This window comes from Lolium rigidum, chromosome 3 (genome assembly GCF_022539505.1).
Source record: "Lolium rigidum isolate FL_2022 chromosome 3, APGP_CSIRO_Lrig_0.1, whole genome shotgun sequence".
In the NCBI taxonomy this organism is placed as follows: Eukaryota; Viridiplantae; Streptophyta; class Magnoliopsida; order Poales; family Poaceae; genus Lolium; species Lolium rigidum.
Window position 1 is genome coordinate 4,183,754 of NC_061510.1, and position 14,717 is coordinate 4,198,470.

At 42.2% G+C, this 14,717-nt stretch overlaps 2 protein-coding genes across 3 annotated transcripts; one reads left to right on the top strand and one right to left on the bottom strand.

Annotated features, from left to right (window-relative positions):
* The first annotated feature begins 4,009 nt into the window (after nucleotides 1-4,009).
* LOC124694189 (disease resistance protein RGA5-like) lies at nucleotides 4,010-6,495 on the top strand. Its single transcript, XM_047227206.1, has 2 exons — nucleotides 4,010-4,830; nucleotides 6,001-6,495. The coding sequence occupies exons 1-2, from the start codon at nucleotides 4,010-4,012 to the stop codon at nucleotides 6,365-6,367; spliced, it is 1,188 nt and encodes a 395-aa protein (XP_047083162.1). The 3' UTR covers nucleotides 6,368-6,495.
* A 3,999-nt stretch (nucleotides 6,496-10,494) lies between these two features.
* On the bottom strand, nucleotides 10,495-12,899 carry LOC124694191 (probable RNA-binding protein EIF1AD). Of its 2 annotated transcripts, XR_007000433.1 has the most exons (5): nucleotides 12,783-12,899; nucleotides 12,624-12,699; nucleotides 12,410-12,536; nucleotides 10,670-10,939; nucleotides 10,495-10,635 (listed from the first exon to the last, which is right to left on the bottom strand). XR_007000433.1 is itself a non-coding variant. In XM_047227207.1 (4 exons), the coding sequence occupies exons 1-4, from the start codon at nucleotides 12,897-12,899 to the stop codon at nucleotides 10,756-10,758; spliced, it is 504 nt and encodes a 167-aa protein (XP_047083163.1). In that variant the 3' UTR covers nucleotides 10,495-10,755. The 2 variants fall into 2 exon arrangements, 1 of the variants encoding a protein (XP_047083163.1); XM_047227207.1 differs by having other exon boundaries at nucleotides 10,495-10,939.
* Nucleotides 12,900-14,717: the final 1,818 nt, after the last annotated feature.

Consider the following 14,717-nt stretch of genomic DNA (forward strand, 5'->3'; position numbering starts at 1 on the left):
GGCCTCAAGGGGTGCGGCCAAGCTATGGCTCTGTGGTGGTCGGACCCCTCCCCTATGCCCCTCATTATATAGGTGGAAGCCCCAAGAGTTGTAGTCCAAGTCTTCGAATAAGACCCCAACACCAAAACTTCCCAAAGGTGGGAAACCTACTCAAGGAGGGAGTCCTACCCAAGGTGGGACTCCCACCTTTTCCTTAGGTGGGGTGGCCGGCCACCGTGGGTGGAATCCACCGGGATTCTTTCCCCTTAGGGCTGGCCGGCCATGCTAGTGGAGTCCCTCCGGGACTCCACCTTCCATAGTGCTATTCTTCCGAACTTTTCTAGAACCTTCTAGAACCTGCCATAAATGCACCGGATCATTTCCAAACTTGGAATATGACTTCCTATATATGAATCTTATTCTCCGGACCATTCCGGAACTCCTCGTGATGTCCGGGATCTCATCCGGGACTTCGAACAAAACTTCGAACTCCATTCCATATTCAAGTTCTACCATTTCAACATCAAACCTTAAGTGTGTCACCCTACGGTTCGCGAACTATGCGGACATGGTTGAGTACTCTCTCCGACCAATAACCAATAGCGGGATCTGGAGATCCATAATGGCTCCCACATATTCAACGATGACTTTAGTGATCGAATGAACCATTCACATACGATACCAATTCCCTTTGTCACGCGATATTTTACTTGTCCGAGGTTTGATCATCGGCATCACTCTATACCTTGTTCAACCTCGTCTCCTGACAAGTACTCTTTACTCGTACCGTGGTATGTGGTCTCTTATGAACTTATTCATATGCTTGCAAGACATTTAGACGACATTCCACCGAGAGGGCCCAGAGTATATCTATCCGTCATCGGGATGGACAAATCCCATTGTTGATCCATATGCCTCAACTCATACTTTCCGGATACTTAATCCCACCTTTATAACCACCCATTTACGCAGTGGCGTTTGATGTAATCAAAGTACCTTTCCGGTATAAGTGATTTACATGATCTCATGGTCATAAGGACTAGGTAACTATGTATCGAAAGCTTATAGCAAATAACTTAATGACGAGATCTTATGCTACGCTTAATTGGGTGTGTCCATTACATCATTCATACAATGATATAACCTTGTTATTAATAACATCCAATGTTCATGATTATGAAACTAATCATCCATTAATCAACAAGCTAGTTAAGAGGCATACTAGGGACTCTTTGTTTGTCTACATATCACACATGTACTAATGTTTCGGTTAATACAATTATAGCATGATATATAAACATTTATCATAAACATAAAGATATAAATAATAACCACTTTATTATTGCCTCTAGGGCATATCTCCTTCACTGAGCCCGCAATCGAGGCGCGTGAGGGGGGGGGAAAGGATCAGCGGGGCGCGGGCGACCATTTGGTGGTGGCGCCGCCCACCAATTGTCGCCGGAGCGTCGCCGGCGACGACGCCCGACGGCGGCGCTTGCAGGCTCGCGCGGCGGTGGCGGTAGAGAGCGAGAGAGAGAGGGCCAGGGGCACGGGGAGGACCGCCTGCTCACCCTAGTGCCTCTGGAGGTGACGGCGAACGCTGGGGAGGTCGGAATCGGCGGCGAGGTGCGGTGGCCGGAGTTGCAGACGAGGCTCGATTCCGGCGAGTCGGGGCTCCCCAGCGGCAGCCGTGTGGTGGAGGAGGTGGACGGCGTCGAGGCGGAGCCGTTGGTGGTGGCGGCCGAGCTTGGGGCGGCGCAGAACGGCGACGACGAGGTCCGGCCGGGGGCTAGGGTTTGGCGTGCACGCTCGCAGAGAAGAGGAGAGGCGCGCGAGGGAGAGAGGAAGAGGATAGGGGAGAGGAGCAGGGCGTCGTGGCGCGCGTGAGGAAGCTCCAGGGCGTCCTCCTCGTCTAGAGGCGGCGAGCAGGAGGTGGCCGGCGTCGGCCTCTGTCGGCAGGGCACGCAGGTGCCCGCTCGGCGAGGTAGAAGACAAGGGGGATTTTGTGAAAATCCCCCTGGGTTTTGGGGATTTCCTGAAATGTTTAAAACGAAGGGATTTTGATAGTTTTAGGGTATTTTGACCCCAAACTTTGAGGGACTTTTGCACCAAAATTTTAGTAGAGCAAAACTATAAATTTTTGCAACATTTGTTTCAACACATTTTAGTGTAAAAGTTTCTCAAATTAAATGCGAATGCATGCATGCTTATGAACAACTTAGCACCATAAATGATTAACAAACATGGGATGTTACATATCAAAAAGAATCAGAAATTCTAGGTGGGATGCCCCAATTGCACGTTACTCACACTATAACTAGTCTATTAACTACGACGACACATAAACATTATGATATTGTGTTAAGAAAACATTATGATATTGTGTTAAGAACTTCCCATTGTGAAAGACTTAAAACTAGTTATAGCGGGAGTAACTAAGGTGGTAACATGCACCCATATGCGATGCCAACTAGGCATTTTGATGACACACAGGACATGTTAGTAATTGAGAAAATAGAGAGGTGCAGTAACTAGCTATCGCATCACACTTTTTTAAAAAGAATGGCTCTTTTTTTTGCGAAAAAAAGAATGACTCTACAAGATAATAAATATAACCTTCTATGTTATCACGCCAATGATATTACTCAATATAGAGGTAACAACGTAGAGTAGTAGCATGCAAAATATGGTGGAGCACCCGGGTGCCAGCGCACCTGGTTTCAATTTTTTTGAAAAATGTGATTTAAATAATTTAGAAAATTTTGAAATAATTCACGCGTGTATATGCCACCTTGATACGTGTCTGTGCAAATTTTCAAGAAAAAATACGACCGTATGTGACCTACACAAAAAAGTGAAAACTGAACTTTGTTATACTGTGAATAGTGTACATGTACTTCTTATATTATAAACAGTATGATTTGTTATTTTTTCCTAGGTTACATATTTTCATATTTTCGGTTCAAACTTGACATGCCCATACCTGAATACATTCTCTACACACATGATTTATGCCGATTTTTTATAATTAATTTTAGTATTTTTTAGGAATTTATTGTTAAAAACGGGTTCTGGCGCACCCGAGAGCCAAAAATCTGCGTCCAGCATGCACATGTTACTACTTTATAATACTTCTCACTATAACTAATCTAAGCTAGACGAAACTTTACCTAACATGAGCACTAATTGGTAATGCTTAATTATTCATGTTGATGCTTTCTATATTCTAGATGTTGTCATTATGTTTACCTAACGCCAACACCGAGAGCTGAGCTAAGAATAACCAATCAACTTCCTTGTATGCCCATGATCACGATCTTATCTAAACCTGCTTTGCTTTCACATATTTCAGAATTTTCTTCGTTCTGTTGTGGCGCAACGATAGGCAAGACAAGCTGTCGCGCCCTCCTGTGCTGCGCTTGCATCGCCGCCGGTGTCAGCTTGACCTCCTCTTCCACGGCAGGTCGATCCCGCCCGGCAGCCCACGGGATCCGATCCCATCTCCTCTTCCGTCTTCCCTGTCGCTGATGTGCATCGCCGCCGGTTGATTGACCTCCCTTTTGCCGCGCGCGGCCACAGCTCGAGGCCATATATCCTCCACGGCAGGTCGATCCAGGCAGGTATATATGACGATCCCATCTCCTCTGCCGTGCTTCTCCTCTAGTACCAGTGTACAGCGTATATCTTTTACACGTGACCTTGCAAGCATGTATATCATTCCATTTACTGATCGAAACATGTAAAAGTTAATCCTTTTTATATGTTCATATATAAATCTGAATCTGTTATATATGTCTTGTAATCAACAAGCTAGGCAACTTTATGTACAAATTCATTTCAACAATTACATGATACACATATGTGTTGAAAGCATTCTTACATCGAGTAGCATGCTGAATTCAATAGCTACTGTCTTGGATTAAATCGTTGCAGTGACTTACGAAAAGTTACTGCCACGCCAGTTCGCACGACGATCTACACTTAATTTGCAGTTCCACACAGATTAACTGAGCTATCAGGTACTGCAGGAATGGAGGCGGCTCTGGTGAGCGTGGTGACGGGGGCCCTCAAACCCGTCCTGGAGAAGCTGGCTACTCTGCTTGGCGATAAGTACAAGCGCTTCAAGGGGGTGCGTAAGGATATCAAGTCCCTCACTCATGAACTCACTGCAATGGACGCATTTCTCATGAAGATGTCCGAGGAGGAGGATCCTGATCCGCAGGATAAAGTTTGGATCAATGAGGTGCGAGAGCTGTCCTACGTCATGGAGGACTGCATCGACGATTTCATGCTAAGTGTCGCTGAAAAGGACACAAAGCCGGAGGGCTTCATCGAGAAGATGAATCACGCACTAGGTAAGTTGGGAAATATGAAGGCTCGTCGTCGTATTGGAAACGAAATTCATGATCTGAAGAAACAGATCACTGAGGTGGGCGAGAGGAACATGAGGTACAAGACTCGTGAGGCCTCCTCCAAGACCATGAATGCAACCGTTGACCGTAGAGCTCTTGCTGTCTTTGAGGACGCGTCAAAGCTTGTCGGAATTGATGAATCTCGAGCCGAGATTGTCAAATTGTTGACTGAAGGTGCGTCAACACGAGAACAAGCGAAGTTGGTATCCATTGTAGGACCTGGAGGAATGGGCAAGACAACTCTTGCAAACCAAGTGTATCAACATCTGAAAGAAAAATTCGAGTGTCGGGCCTTCTTATCCGTGTCGCGAAATCCAGATAAAATGAATATATTCAGAACCATTCTCAGTGAAGTTACTGGAACAGATTATGCTAAAACTGAAGCAGGTAGCATAGAACAGCTTGTCAGAAAGATCACTGATTTCTTAGCAGGCAAAAGGTACACTTTCTGTACAATGTCTACTTCACTGATAGTAGATTATGCAGATTACGCTGAGAGATGGGTACTTAAGAGCTAATCACTGAGAATAGTAGATTATGCAGATTACACTTTCTGTACCTTGTCTACTCACCTCTCACCGTTTCACGGCTCACGCCACATATAACTCTTATTCGTGCAGTAGTAAAATATTGTTATGATTTTATAACGATGCAATATTAAAAGTTGATATGATCCCCATGTCGAAACCATGGCTCCACTGCTTAGGCCAGCCAATAGTTTAGAGGGGAAATGCACTTTTAAGCATGCAAATACTATGTAGATTTTATTATTTTCTACATCACCGGAAGTTTGGATCACACCAGCTACATTTTTTCCTCGATGCTCACGAATCCCTGATCGACGTGTATTCTAGGCCAAAGTATGTATGGTTATTCGTCATAACGTTACAATCTATCTCTTGTATGAATTGTTGTATCCTTGTTAACATTGTGGATCATTCTTTCCACTTTTTACCCTCGAGCTATGCATTTGTGACACTAATTACCCCACTTATTGAAAATTCATGTAGATTACCAATTTGAAAAGCTTTGGATCCTTATTTTTTTGATGTGTGTCCATTGGGTAAGGTGTTAGATGATGATCAGGGTCCATATCAAGACAATAGTAAGGAGTGGAACATATGGATTAAACAAGTTTGGACATAATCGTCCATGAGGCCCTCCAATATTTACATATTTTGTCGCTCCACATCGCCGTATCATGCCTATCATATCGAACAATTATATGCAAAATGTTAAATTAGGACGAAACCATGTTTAAAGTTTCCTAAATAGGATATTTTGATAGAAGCTCCACTAAATGAGGTAATATGTGTCACAATTGCACAACTAAAGGGTAAAAATGGAATTCACTCTATTTTCTATGGTCATGTATGAATTGTTTGCTATGGCCTAGCCCTTAGGTTTGTACCAAACAAATCAACGTGGATCCTTGTACACACAAGAATTATGTGTGTAACATATATGATTTCACATATTTGTCAACTTTATTGCATTGCATTTTGTTTGTTGTTACTTTCACTATGAAAAAGTTTAATTATTTTGTTTACCTTGTTATGCAATCTTTATAATAAAACCATGTTAATATCACTCAACAATCCACATGCAGGTATTTTTTTGTTGTTGATGATATATGGGATGTTGATACATGGGATGTTATTAAGCTTGCATTCCCCATGACTAGTTCTGGCAGCATCATAATCACCACTACTCGTATAAATGATGTTGCCAAATTGTGCCGTTCATCATTCAGTGGTGATATTTATGGTATAAGGCGTCTTAATGTGGCGCATTCAAGAGAGTTATTTCACAGAAGACTATTCGATTCCAATGAATATTTCCCTTCACACCTTGAAAAAGTTTCTGATCTGATATTGCAAAAATGTGATGGGTTACCACTAGCAATCATTACCATCTCGAGTTTGTTAGCTAATAAAGAGAGAACAGAGGATTTATGGCATCAAGTGAGATATTGAATTGGTCGTGCACTTGAAAGGAACCATGGAGTCAAAGTAATGATGAATATATTGTCACTTAGTTACTTTGACCTGCCTCCTCATCTAAAAAGTTGTCTCTTATATATGAGTATATTTCCAGAATATGCTATTATTGGAAGGAAGGGTCTGATACGGAGATGTATTGGTGAAGGGTTCGTTCACAAAGAAGACAGATATACGGTACACGAGATAGGAGAGAAGTATTTTAATGAGCTTCTCAATAGGAGTTTGATCCAACCCGTGAAGATAAATCAACATGGTAGGGTGAAGACTTGCCGAGTTCATAACATAATTCTTGATTTCATCATATCCAAGTCAATCGAAGAGAACTTCGTTACTTTGGTTGGTGTTCCCATTCTTACAAATAGGACAGAAAATAAAGTAGTTCGTCGACTCTCTCTGCAACTCAACAAACAAGGAAATTCGACGATACCAACATCAGGTCTGGTATTTTCTCATGTCCGGTCCGTTAATGTGTTCATTTTTTCTGTGGAAATTCCTTTGCAGAAATTCGTACATTTGCGTGTTCTGGACTTTGAGTATTGCAACTTGAAAAACCATCATATTGAAGATATAGTGATGTTAATTCACCTGAGGTATCTTAACCTCAAACGGACAGGAATAAGTGAGCTCCCAAAACAAATCGGGCGTTTGGGGTGCTTAGAGATGCTGGACATAAGATGCAACGGGGTAGAGGAATTACCTGCATCTATTGTTAATCTTGGAAAATTGTCGCATCTGCTTGCTGACGGTTATATTAAATTTCCTGATGGGATTGCGAAGATGCAAGCACTGGAGACTTTGAAAGCCATCACGGTCTACATTCAGGGATTTGACTTCCTCTTGGGCCTTGGGCAGCTAAAAAACTTGAGGAATCTGGTCCTCCAAGAAATCGATGTTGATTCTTACAGTGATACTGCTATGGTTGAGTGCGGCAGAGTTACGGTCTCATCCCAGTGTAAGCTAGGCAATCAAAATCTACGTTCTCTGAATCTGAGGAATGGGAGCAGCCTCTTACAGGAACCTTTGTGCATAGTCACCCTTGAGAAACTTATTACCAAGTCTTCAGCCGTTACACGGGTTCCGGAATGGGTGAGCTCCCTTAGAAACCTCCAACAGCTACGCCTTGAAGTGGAGGTAGTTAAGCAGGATGATCTGTGCATCCTTGGAGCCTTACCTGCTCTGCTCATTCTTGTTCTGGAAGTAGTAACAAAGTCAAATGAGAGGCTCAGAATCAGTGGTGGAATTGGGTTCCAACTCTTGAGGTCTTTTATTTATGAAGTATGTTATCAGCCGGTAGATCTGATGTTTGCGGAAGGATCCATGCCCAAGCTAGAAAAACTAGAGCTTATGGTCCTGCGCATAACTGAAGCCGACTCTCTGGAATTTGGAATCAAAAACCTCCCCCGTCTCAGTATTGTAAAATGCGAAGTAGTTTGCGTCGATGATAATTTTGGAGCCGTAGAGACTGCCATGGAGAGAGCAGCTAGCACACATCCCAACCAGCCTACTCTACTCTTTAGTATTTTGAACTAGCCATGGTAAAACTTCAACATGGAAAAGTGTGGACGACTTACTTGATTCAACCAAGGGAAGGTGTCTCAAGAAAAGGTGCTAGTTTAAGCAGTTGTTTCTTGCTTGGTAACTCTCTGAGATGTTCGTCCTTCCTTGGCTCCTTTCTTTCAATGACATTTATGCAGTGAAATGTTATTTATATCTCTTTCTACAGTATCCAGCAGGCCGTCAATAAAAACTGTTGTTCTTGGCTGTCAGGAAAACAGCTCTCTCGTGGGTGATTATCACATAAGATCCACCATGCTACTTGATGTACTGATTTTCATCACACAAGACCAGGTTAGTTAGTTTCCAAGATATGTCTCTCGATTAAGTTGCCTTACAAGATCAGGTTGCATATATTTTCAGAGTGCGGTACTGAATTTCATGGAAAGAGTACCAACTGCACTTATTGTTTTATAATAACAGACCCGGATCAGAGTGGCGGCGGAGGTGGTGGTCCTCGCGGAGGGCGGCGTGCTGGTCAGGGCCAGGGCGCGGGCGTCGACGACCGGGTGCCTGACGAGGCTGGAGGGGATACCGGAGGAGGCGTGCGGGTGCGGCCACTGCGGGGAGGAGGAGTGGGAGGTGGTCGGCGACGACGACGGCAGCGACAGCGACAGCGGTGATGATGAGTGCTGGAAGGGGCGCGAGGAGGCGGTGGAGGTGGAGACGGTGCGGTGGGCGCTGGAGATGGGCGCGTGGGCGGTGTGCGTCGGCGTCGGCCTGCTCGCCACCGCCCGCCGCTTCAGCCGGAAGCGGCCGCTCCGGTGATCCACCAAGCTAGAGAGAATTGTTTAGCTCTCTTTTCAACGAGTCAACGTGTATGAACACATTTTTGCTACCTTTTCTGTTTCGTTTCGACTCTCAGCTGAAGAGATCTCGAGATTGTATATATGTACAGGCGAATCGATCAACCAAGACCTTTGCGATCCTGAATGTTCATCATACAATTGTGTTCTTTGCGTCCTGCTATCATGGTTTTAAATAGCCGGCTATAGCCTTTCAGGAGACTTGCCGCTGCGGCTATGCCCTTTGTAGGCTAAATGAGAAAAAACCGCTAATAGCCTGCTATAGCCTAATTTAGCCCCTGTTTAGCCTCTAATTTAGCCGCTAAACCTCCTGTATTTTGAATTTATCTTCTCTTTTATTTTTTATTTCTTGTTTTTCGAATTTTCGTTCAGTATAATTAGATAAAACTTGTGAGTTGAATATATAAATACTTATTTGCCTTAAATAGTTAAATAAATTGTATCACGAATCGTATTTAAGTCATAGTTTTCCTCTTTTTTTGGTAAGATATGACAAAAATATTTTAAAATTTTTAAAAAAGGCTAAATGGAATAGCCCGCTATAACCCGGCTATAGCCTTTTATAGCCTCTAAAAAAATTGCGGCTAAATGAGATAGCCCGCTATTTTAAACTATACCTGCTATACACCATTGCCCCTGCCCGGCTGCCCGATCAGCTTCAGTCTACATCTTAAGATTACAGTCCAAACAAAAACATCTTTAAGATCATCATGGAGGATTACAAACATGTTCTAGCAAGACTTCACCGAGAAACCAACAAGGCGACAATGGTGCAGGCCGACCTAGAACTGATAGTCAAAGTGCAGAATCTCGCGACCGTGTCAATGTCTGAGACAATATCTTGTGCCATGAAAAGAAGACGGGACACGCTCATGTTCACATACTCCCTCCGTCCTCAAATAAGTGGACATCTAGCCTCTAAACTTTGTCCACAAAAGAGTGTACTCCTATCTTTCCAATGCAATTTAATTGCTTCTCTCTCATCGCACGGAAATCAAGCCCAATAATATTGAGCACATATTCTTCTTGCTTTTTACATGCAATTAGCTTATTGAAGGTGAAAGAATTAAAGAGGAGAGATGCATGTTCCCAATATACTTTTCACTCCACCTCATAATTTATCTTGAAAACCCCGCAGTTACACTTATTTGTGGACGGAGGGAGTAGGTGAATTTGGATGGGCCAATGAGAGGCCGCCCACCAGCTCTGGGTTTTCTTCTGAACTTCAGAGAGCACACGATGGATGCTCCCTCTTTCTTCTCAACTTCACCAAAACTTCTCAGCATCAGTATTCCATGACAAACTTACGAGGCACCATCTTAAGACCTGGGATGTACAAAGCGCGCGCATGATCAGCGGGCAAGTATGTTGGGAACTTATCCGTGACCGTAAGGTAGCAGACATGAGCACAAACACCTACAGAATAAGCAAAACCATCACTAGGTTGACCTTACCACGTCAATTGGTGGCTGACAGTGCCAGGTCAGTTGAATCAATCCACAACGAAGGAGGATCTTTATCCTGTTCCCACCAATCTGACTTTGATTTGTTCAGATTCCCCACAGCTTCAGAAACAAGAAACAGAGGAGAGTTACAACTACTAGTTTCTGCTGAAATCCTCAAAGAAAGAAACTAGTTTCTGCTGAACTGAAGAACTTTTCGTCTTGAGCACAGTTTAATTATATTTTCTAGGGGATAATAATTCAATTATTCGAACATCCACAATAACATGCAACATAATAGTACAAGTGGCAAGCTTCATGTTAAGGTCAAAAAAGTTCACACAATGTCCCGACAGATTGGCCAATGTTTGAAGCCGTGCCCAAAATTGTGCATAAATACATCAGGAAACCAGAGCTTCATGTCCTGGGAACATCATTGCTATTACAAGTTGATGGTAACCCAGAGCTAGTTGTTCGGAAAACAGTCACAGGGTTTCCTTGGTGATTTGGGTCATACATAGATATCACAGCATCCATGGCTATTACTGTCTCTAACAGTTTAAGAATCAGAATCACTTTCTGTATCAGACTGCACGTCAAACGTTCTATTTCTGTTTGTGTTCGCCTCGAGTGGTGGCAGATCATCGTCATCTTCATCGGAGTTCTGCTCTTTCTCAACCTGCGACTTTGTTCCTTCTGCTCCTGGCGCCCAACTGTTGGAAGCTGACTTGAAGATAGCTGGCCTAGGATAAGATACATGACAGAATCAGAGGCACCCAATCAAAAGACTCCAGCTACCAATACTTGCTTTAACAAGTATAAGCTATATCTTGCAAAAGCACAACAAACTAAGGGTGTGTTTGGTTTGTGCCCAAGATTGCCCCACCAAAATTTTGGCTAGCCAATATTTTGGTTGAGCTATTCCTTGCCCACAAGTTGGCCAACGTTGGCTAAAAAAATGAACTAGAGTTGGTAGTGGAGCATTGGCAAGCCAAAAAATTGGCAACTATCCAAACAACAACCAATCTTTTGGTCATGACCAAAAAATAGGTATGGTATGATTTGGTAGCAATCCAAACACACCCTAACACATTATTACAAGACCTTCTGCAAGAACCTTAGAGAGTCTTCAGTCCTAGCATTTTGTTATGATTTATATTACAAAAAGCATTTGATTTTAGTATCAGTTCTTGCTGTCATTTTTCGTGTTCGCTAGATCAAGTGAATCAGAAACAACCCATTGAGGCCACTGAAATGCACTGGCAACCAACATATCACGGAAAAAGTGAATTAATTCCAGTGTTTAAGAAAATCAGAAGATTAAGAAATTATGGGTTTTTGGAGCCTCCGTATGCATACTTTTATAGTTGTACTACAGAAACTGCTGTAGAAACTGCTAGTGAACCACAAACATATGGTAATGGGCGTATGCACATACTAGAGAGATAGTTACACAGTCAAATACAAGAAACACAAAGCATAGTGGCAAGTAGATTTCAGCCTTCCACATATTGACCTTCATGTAGATAGATATACAGTTAAATAACAGCTATCAGAAACCGAAGAAATTTACAAATATTGCAAGGGAGGGTGTATTTTTACAAATTTTCAGGCAACAAAAGGGAAGTCTACAATTGTCTAAAAGTGGTTCAATATCAGAAGCTATTGAACATCTTCGGCCACTCAACAATAATGGACTTGAAACAAACAGCCATAGCGACCATGCTAACTCATTACCAAATTTAGTAGCTGCATTTTCTGTGGATTTTTGTAGTTACTTTTTACTTGATCTACAGAAAGATAAAGCAATGATTCAGCCTGTTTGCATAAACAACTGCATTGGTGATTCTTTCTTGCTACGTGACTCATTGGGCAAGCGAATTCAAATCCAAAGCTGCACAGCAGTTAGAAGGTCAAACACATATGGATTGTGGCAATCTTGCATTTGTATACTAGGAAAATCAGAAGAACGAAAGCAAGGAATACAGACACCACGTACATTATACGGCAACAACAGAGAGACAGTAGCCAATCACATTGTGAAGTAAACACATGCAAAAAATGAAGCAGCTTTGTGGCCTGGGCCTACTGATCATCCTACTCCAGCACAAACTTATCCTAAAGCTTACATGGTTGCGATTCGCACAACACCTAAGTCCCAAGTATTAGTTTGTCATTACCAGGCAGTTACAGCAGAGCAACCAGCAACTTACCATTCGCCGGATTTTTCGAGAGCACGAACTTGTTCATGAAAGAGGACCCGCGACACGACACAGCCTATCTTGCTTCCTGATTCGAGAGCCTCGTCCCTTCCACTAGCATCCACAACCACGAAATTACCTGCACATTCAAGAGCAGGCATAAACAAACCCACCATAAGTATGTACTGTAATTGACAAACGAGCCATGTCGCTACTAATCACTCACCGTTCTTGATCCAGAAGCTCTTCTGGAACTTGGCCGGGAACAGGGCCAGGGACTTGACGCCCTCGCCGTCCGTGACCTAACACCAGAGCGAGTGAGAGATCGGCGGGCGGGACGAAGCGAGATTTTAAGAGGCTCGGAGGCCTGGAGAAGAGCGCGTACCTCGATGAGGTTGGAGCCCCGCAGCGTGACGACCTGCATGATGCTCTCGCCCTCCGCGAGCGTGACGGCGGAGCCGTCCTGGCACGCGCGCTGCAGGTTCTTCCTCCCGGCCTTCATCCCTTCGGATACGCTAGAAGAAGGGGGCAATACGACTACGGGGAGGATACGCTACAATTTGCGGCTGATGGCGGCGGCGGCGGCGGCGGCGTTGAGGAGTTCCGGTTGGGGAATGCGGCGGCGTGAGGTTGCGAAGGTCAGGTGAACAGAGTTGTTGTTGGGCTTAGATGGGCCATGGAGAGCAACAGTCAGCAGCCCTATAGGAAAACTAGTGTGGACATTACGAGAGCAGCTATATGCCGACAAATCCTATAGGCAAAACCTATATACCGACCAGGTCGGTGGCTACCGGCCACCGCACACCCCTGGTCGGGTATGGGCCAGGCCCATTTATGTCTGTTTAGTCTGTTGGAGTTCGTTTTTCCTTTTTTTTTTCTAGTTTCTTTTTCTGTTTTCTTTTCTTTTTCCTATTTCGTTTATATTTTTCAGATTCGAAAATTTTAATTTTTAAAAATTGTTCAAATTCAAAAATGTTCAAATTTGAAAACCGTTCAAATCTAAAAACTATTCAAATTTGAAAACCGTTCAAATCCGAAAATCGTTCAAATCTAAAAACCGTTCAAATCTAAAAAAAGTTCAAATCTAAAAACCGTTCAAATCTGAAAACCGTTCAAATTTGAAAACCGTTCGAACGTAAAAAATGTTAAAATTTTAAAAAATGTTCATATTCGAAATTTTTTAAATTTTGAACAAAAAATAAAAAATGTTAAAATTCAAAAAATGTTCAAATTTCGAAAAAAAATCTAAAAAAATGTTTCAAATTCGAAAAATATTCAAATTTTGAATATTTAAATTTCAGAAAAAACTAAATTTGAAAATTCCAGATTTTAAAATCGGTTTTATAAAGAATCAGCTTTTAAAAAACGTAAAAGGAAAAATCGAACAGAAAAAACGAAATAGCAAAAAAAAAATGGGAATGTTGGGCCGGCCCAACAACCCGTCTGGGGTGTGTGCGGCGCCTGGTCCGCACCGACCAGGTCGGCATACAACACCCCCAAATCCTATACACCGACCAGGTCGGTCGCTACCGCGCGCCGCACACACCCCCCCCACCCCCCGCGCGGTATGGGCCGACCTGGTCGGCCCAGTTCGCCTATTTTTCTGTTTTCTGTTTATTTTTTCTTTTTTCTTTTCTTTTTCTTTTTTATTTTCTGTTTCTGTTTCTGTTTCTTTTTTTCTTTTCTGTTTATTTTTATTTTTGTTCAAAATTGAAAATAGTTCAAATTCAGAAAAATATCAAAATTGAAATTTGTTCGAAATTAAAAATATATTCAAATTTTAAAAACGTTCAAATTTCAAAACCGTTCAAATGTAAAAATGTTCAAATTATAAAAGCGTTCAAATTTAAAATCCGTTCGAATTTGAAAAATGTTCAAATATAAAAAATGTTCAAATTATATAAGCGTTGAAAATTGAAATCCGTTCAAATATATAAAGCGTGCAAATTTGGAAAAATGTTCAAATTCAAAAAATATTCGTAACTAAAAATGTTAATTTTTGGAAAAAATAAATTTTACAAATTTTAGAAATGTTCAAATTTAAATTATGTATATATCCGAAAATGTTCAAAATTCGAAAAAAATTAAACTAAAATCTGAACATTTTTATAATTTCGAAAATTTCGAATTTGAACAGATTTTGAAATTTTGTTCTCCGAATTTTTGTTTTTAAAAGTTAGATATTGAAAAAGAAAAATATTAATAGAAAAGAAATAGCAAAAAACAAAAAAAACGTACCTACTCTTAATGGGTCGTGGCCCAACCCACCGACCTGGTCGCTGGGGTGTGCGGTGCCACGTACATGCCGACCAGGTCGGTG

What these genes read in the sequence shown, in the direction of transcription:
- LOC124694189 (XM_047227206.1), top strand. Translation starts at nt 4,010, where the DNA reads ATGGAGGCGGCTCTGGTGAGCGTGGTGACGGGGGCCCTCAAACCCGTC. An exon ending in GATTTCTTAGCAGGCAAAAG is followed by an intron (nt 4,831 to 6,000) that starts GTACACTTTCTG and finishes ATCCACATGCAG; the next exon opens with GTATTTTTTTGTTGTTGATG.
- LOC124694191 (XM_047227207.1), bottom strand. Translation starts at nt 12,899, where the DNA reads ATGAAGGCCGGGAGGAAGAACCTGCAGCGCGCGTGCCAGGACGGCTCC. An exon ending in GGGGCTCCAACCTCATCGAG is followed by an intron (nt 12,700 to 12,782) that starts GTACGCGCTCTT and finishes CTCTGGTGTTAG; the next exon opens with GTCACGGACGGCGAGGGCGT. An exon ending in CTCGAAAAATCCGGCGAATG is followed by an intron (nt 10,940 to 12,409) that starts GTAAGTTGCTGG and finishes ATCTTATCCTAG; the next exon opens with GCCAGCTATCTTCAAGTCAG.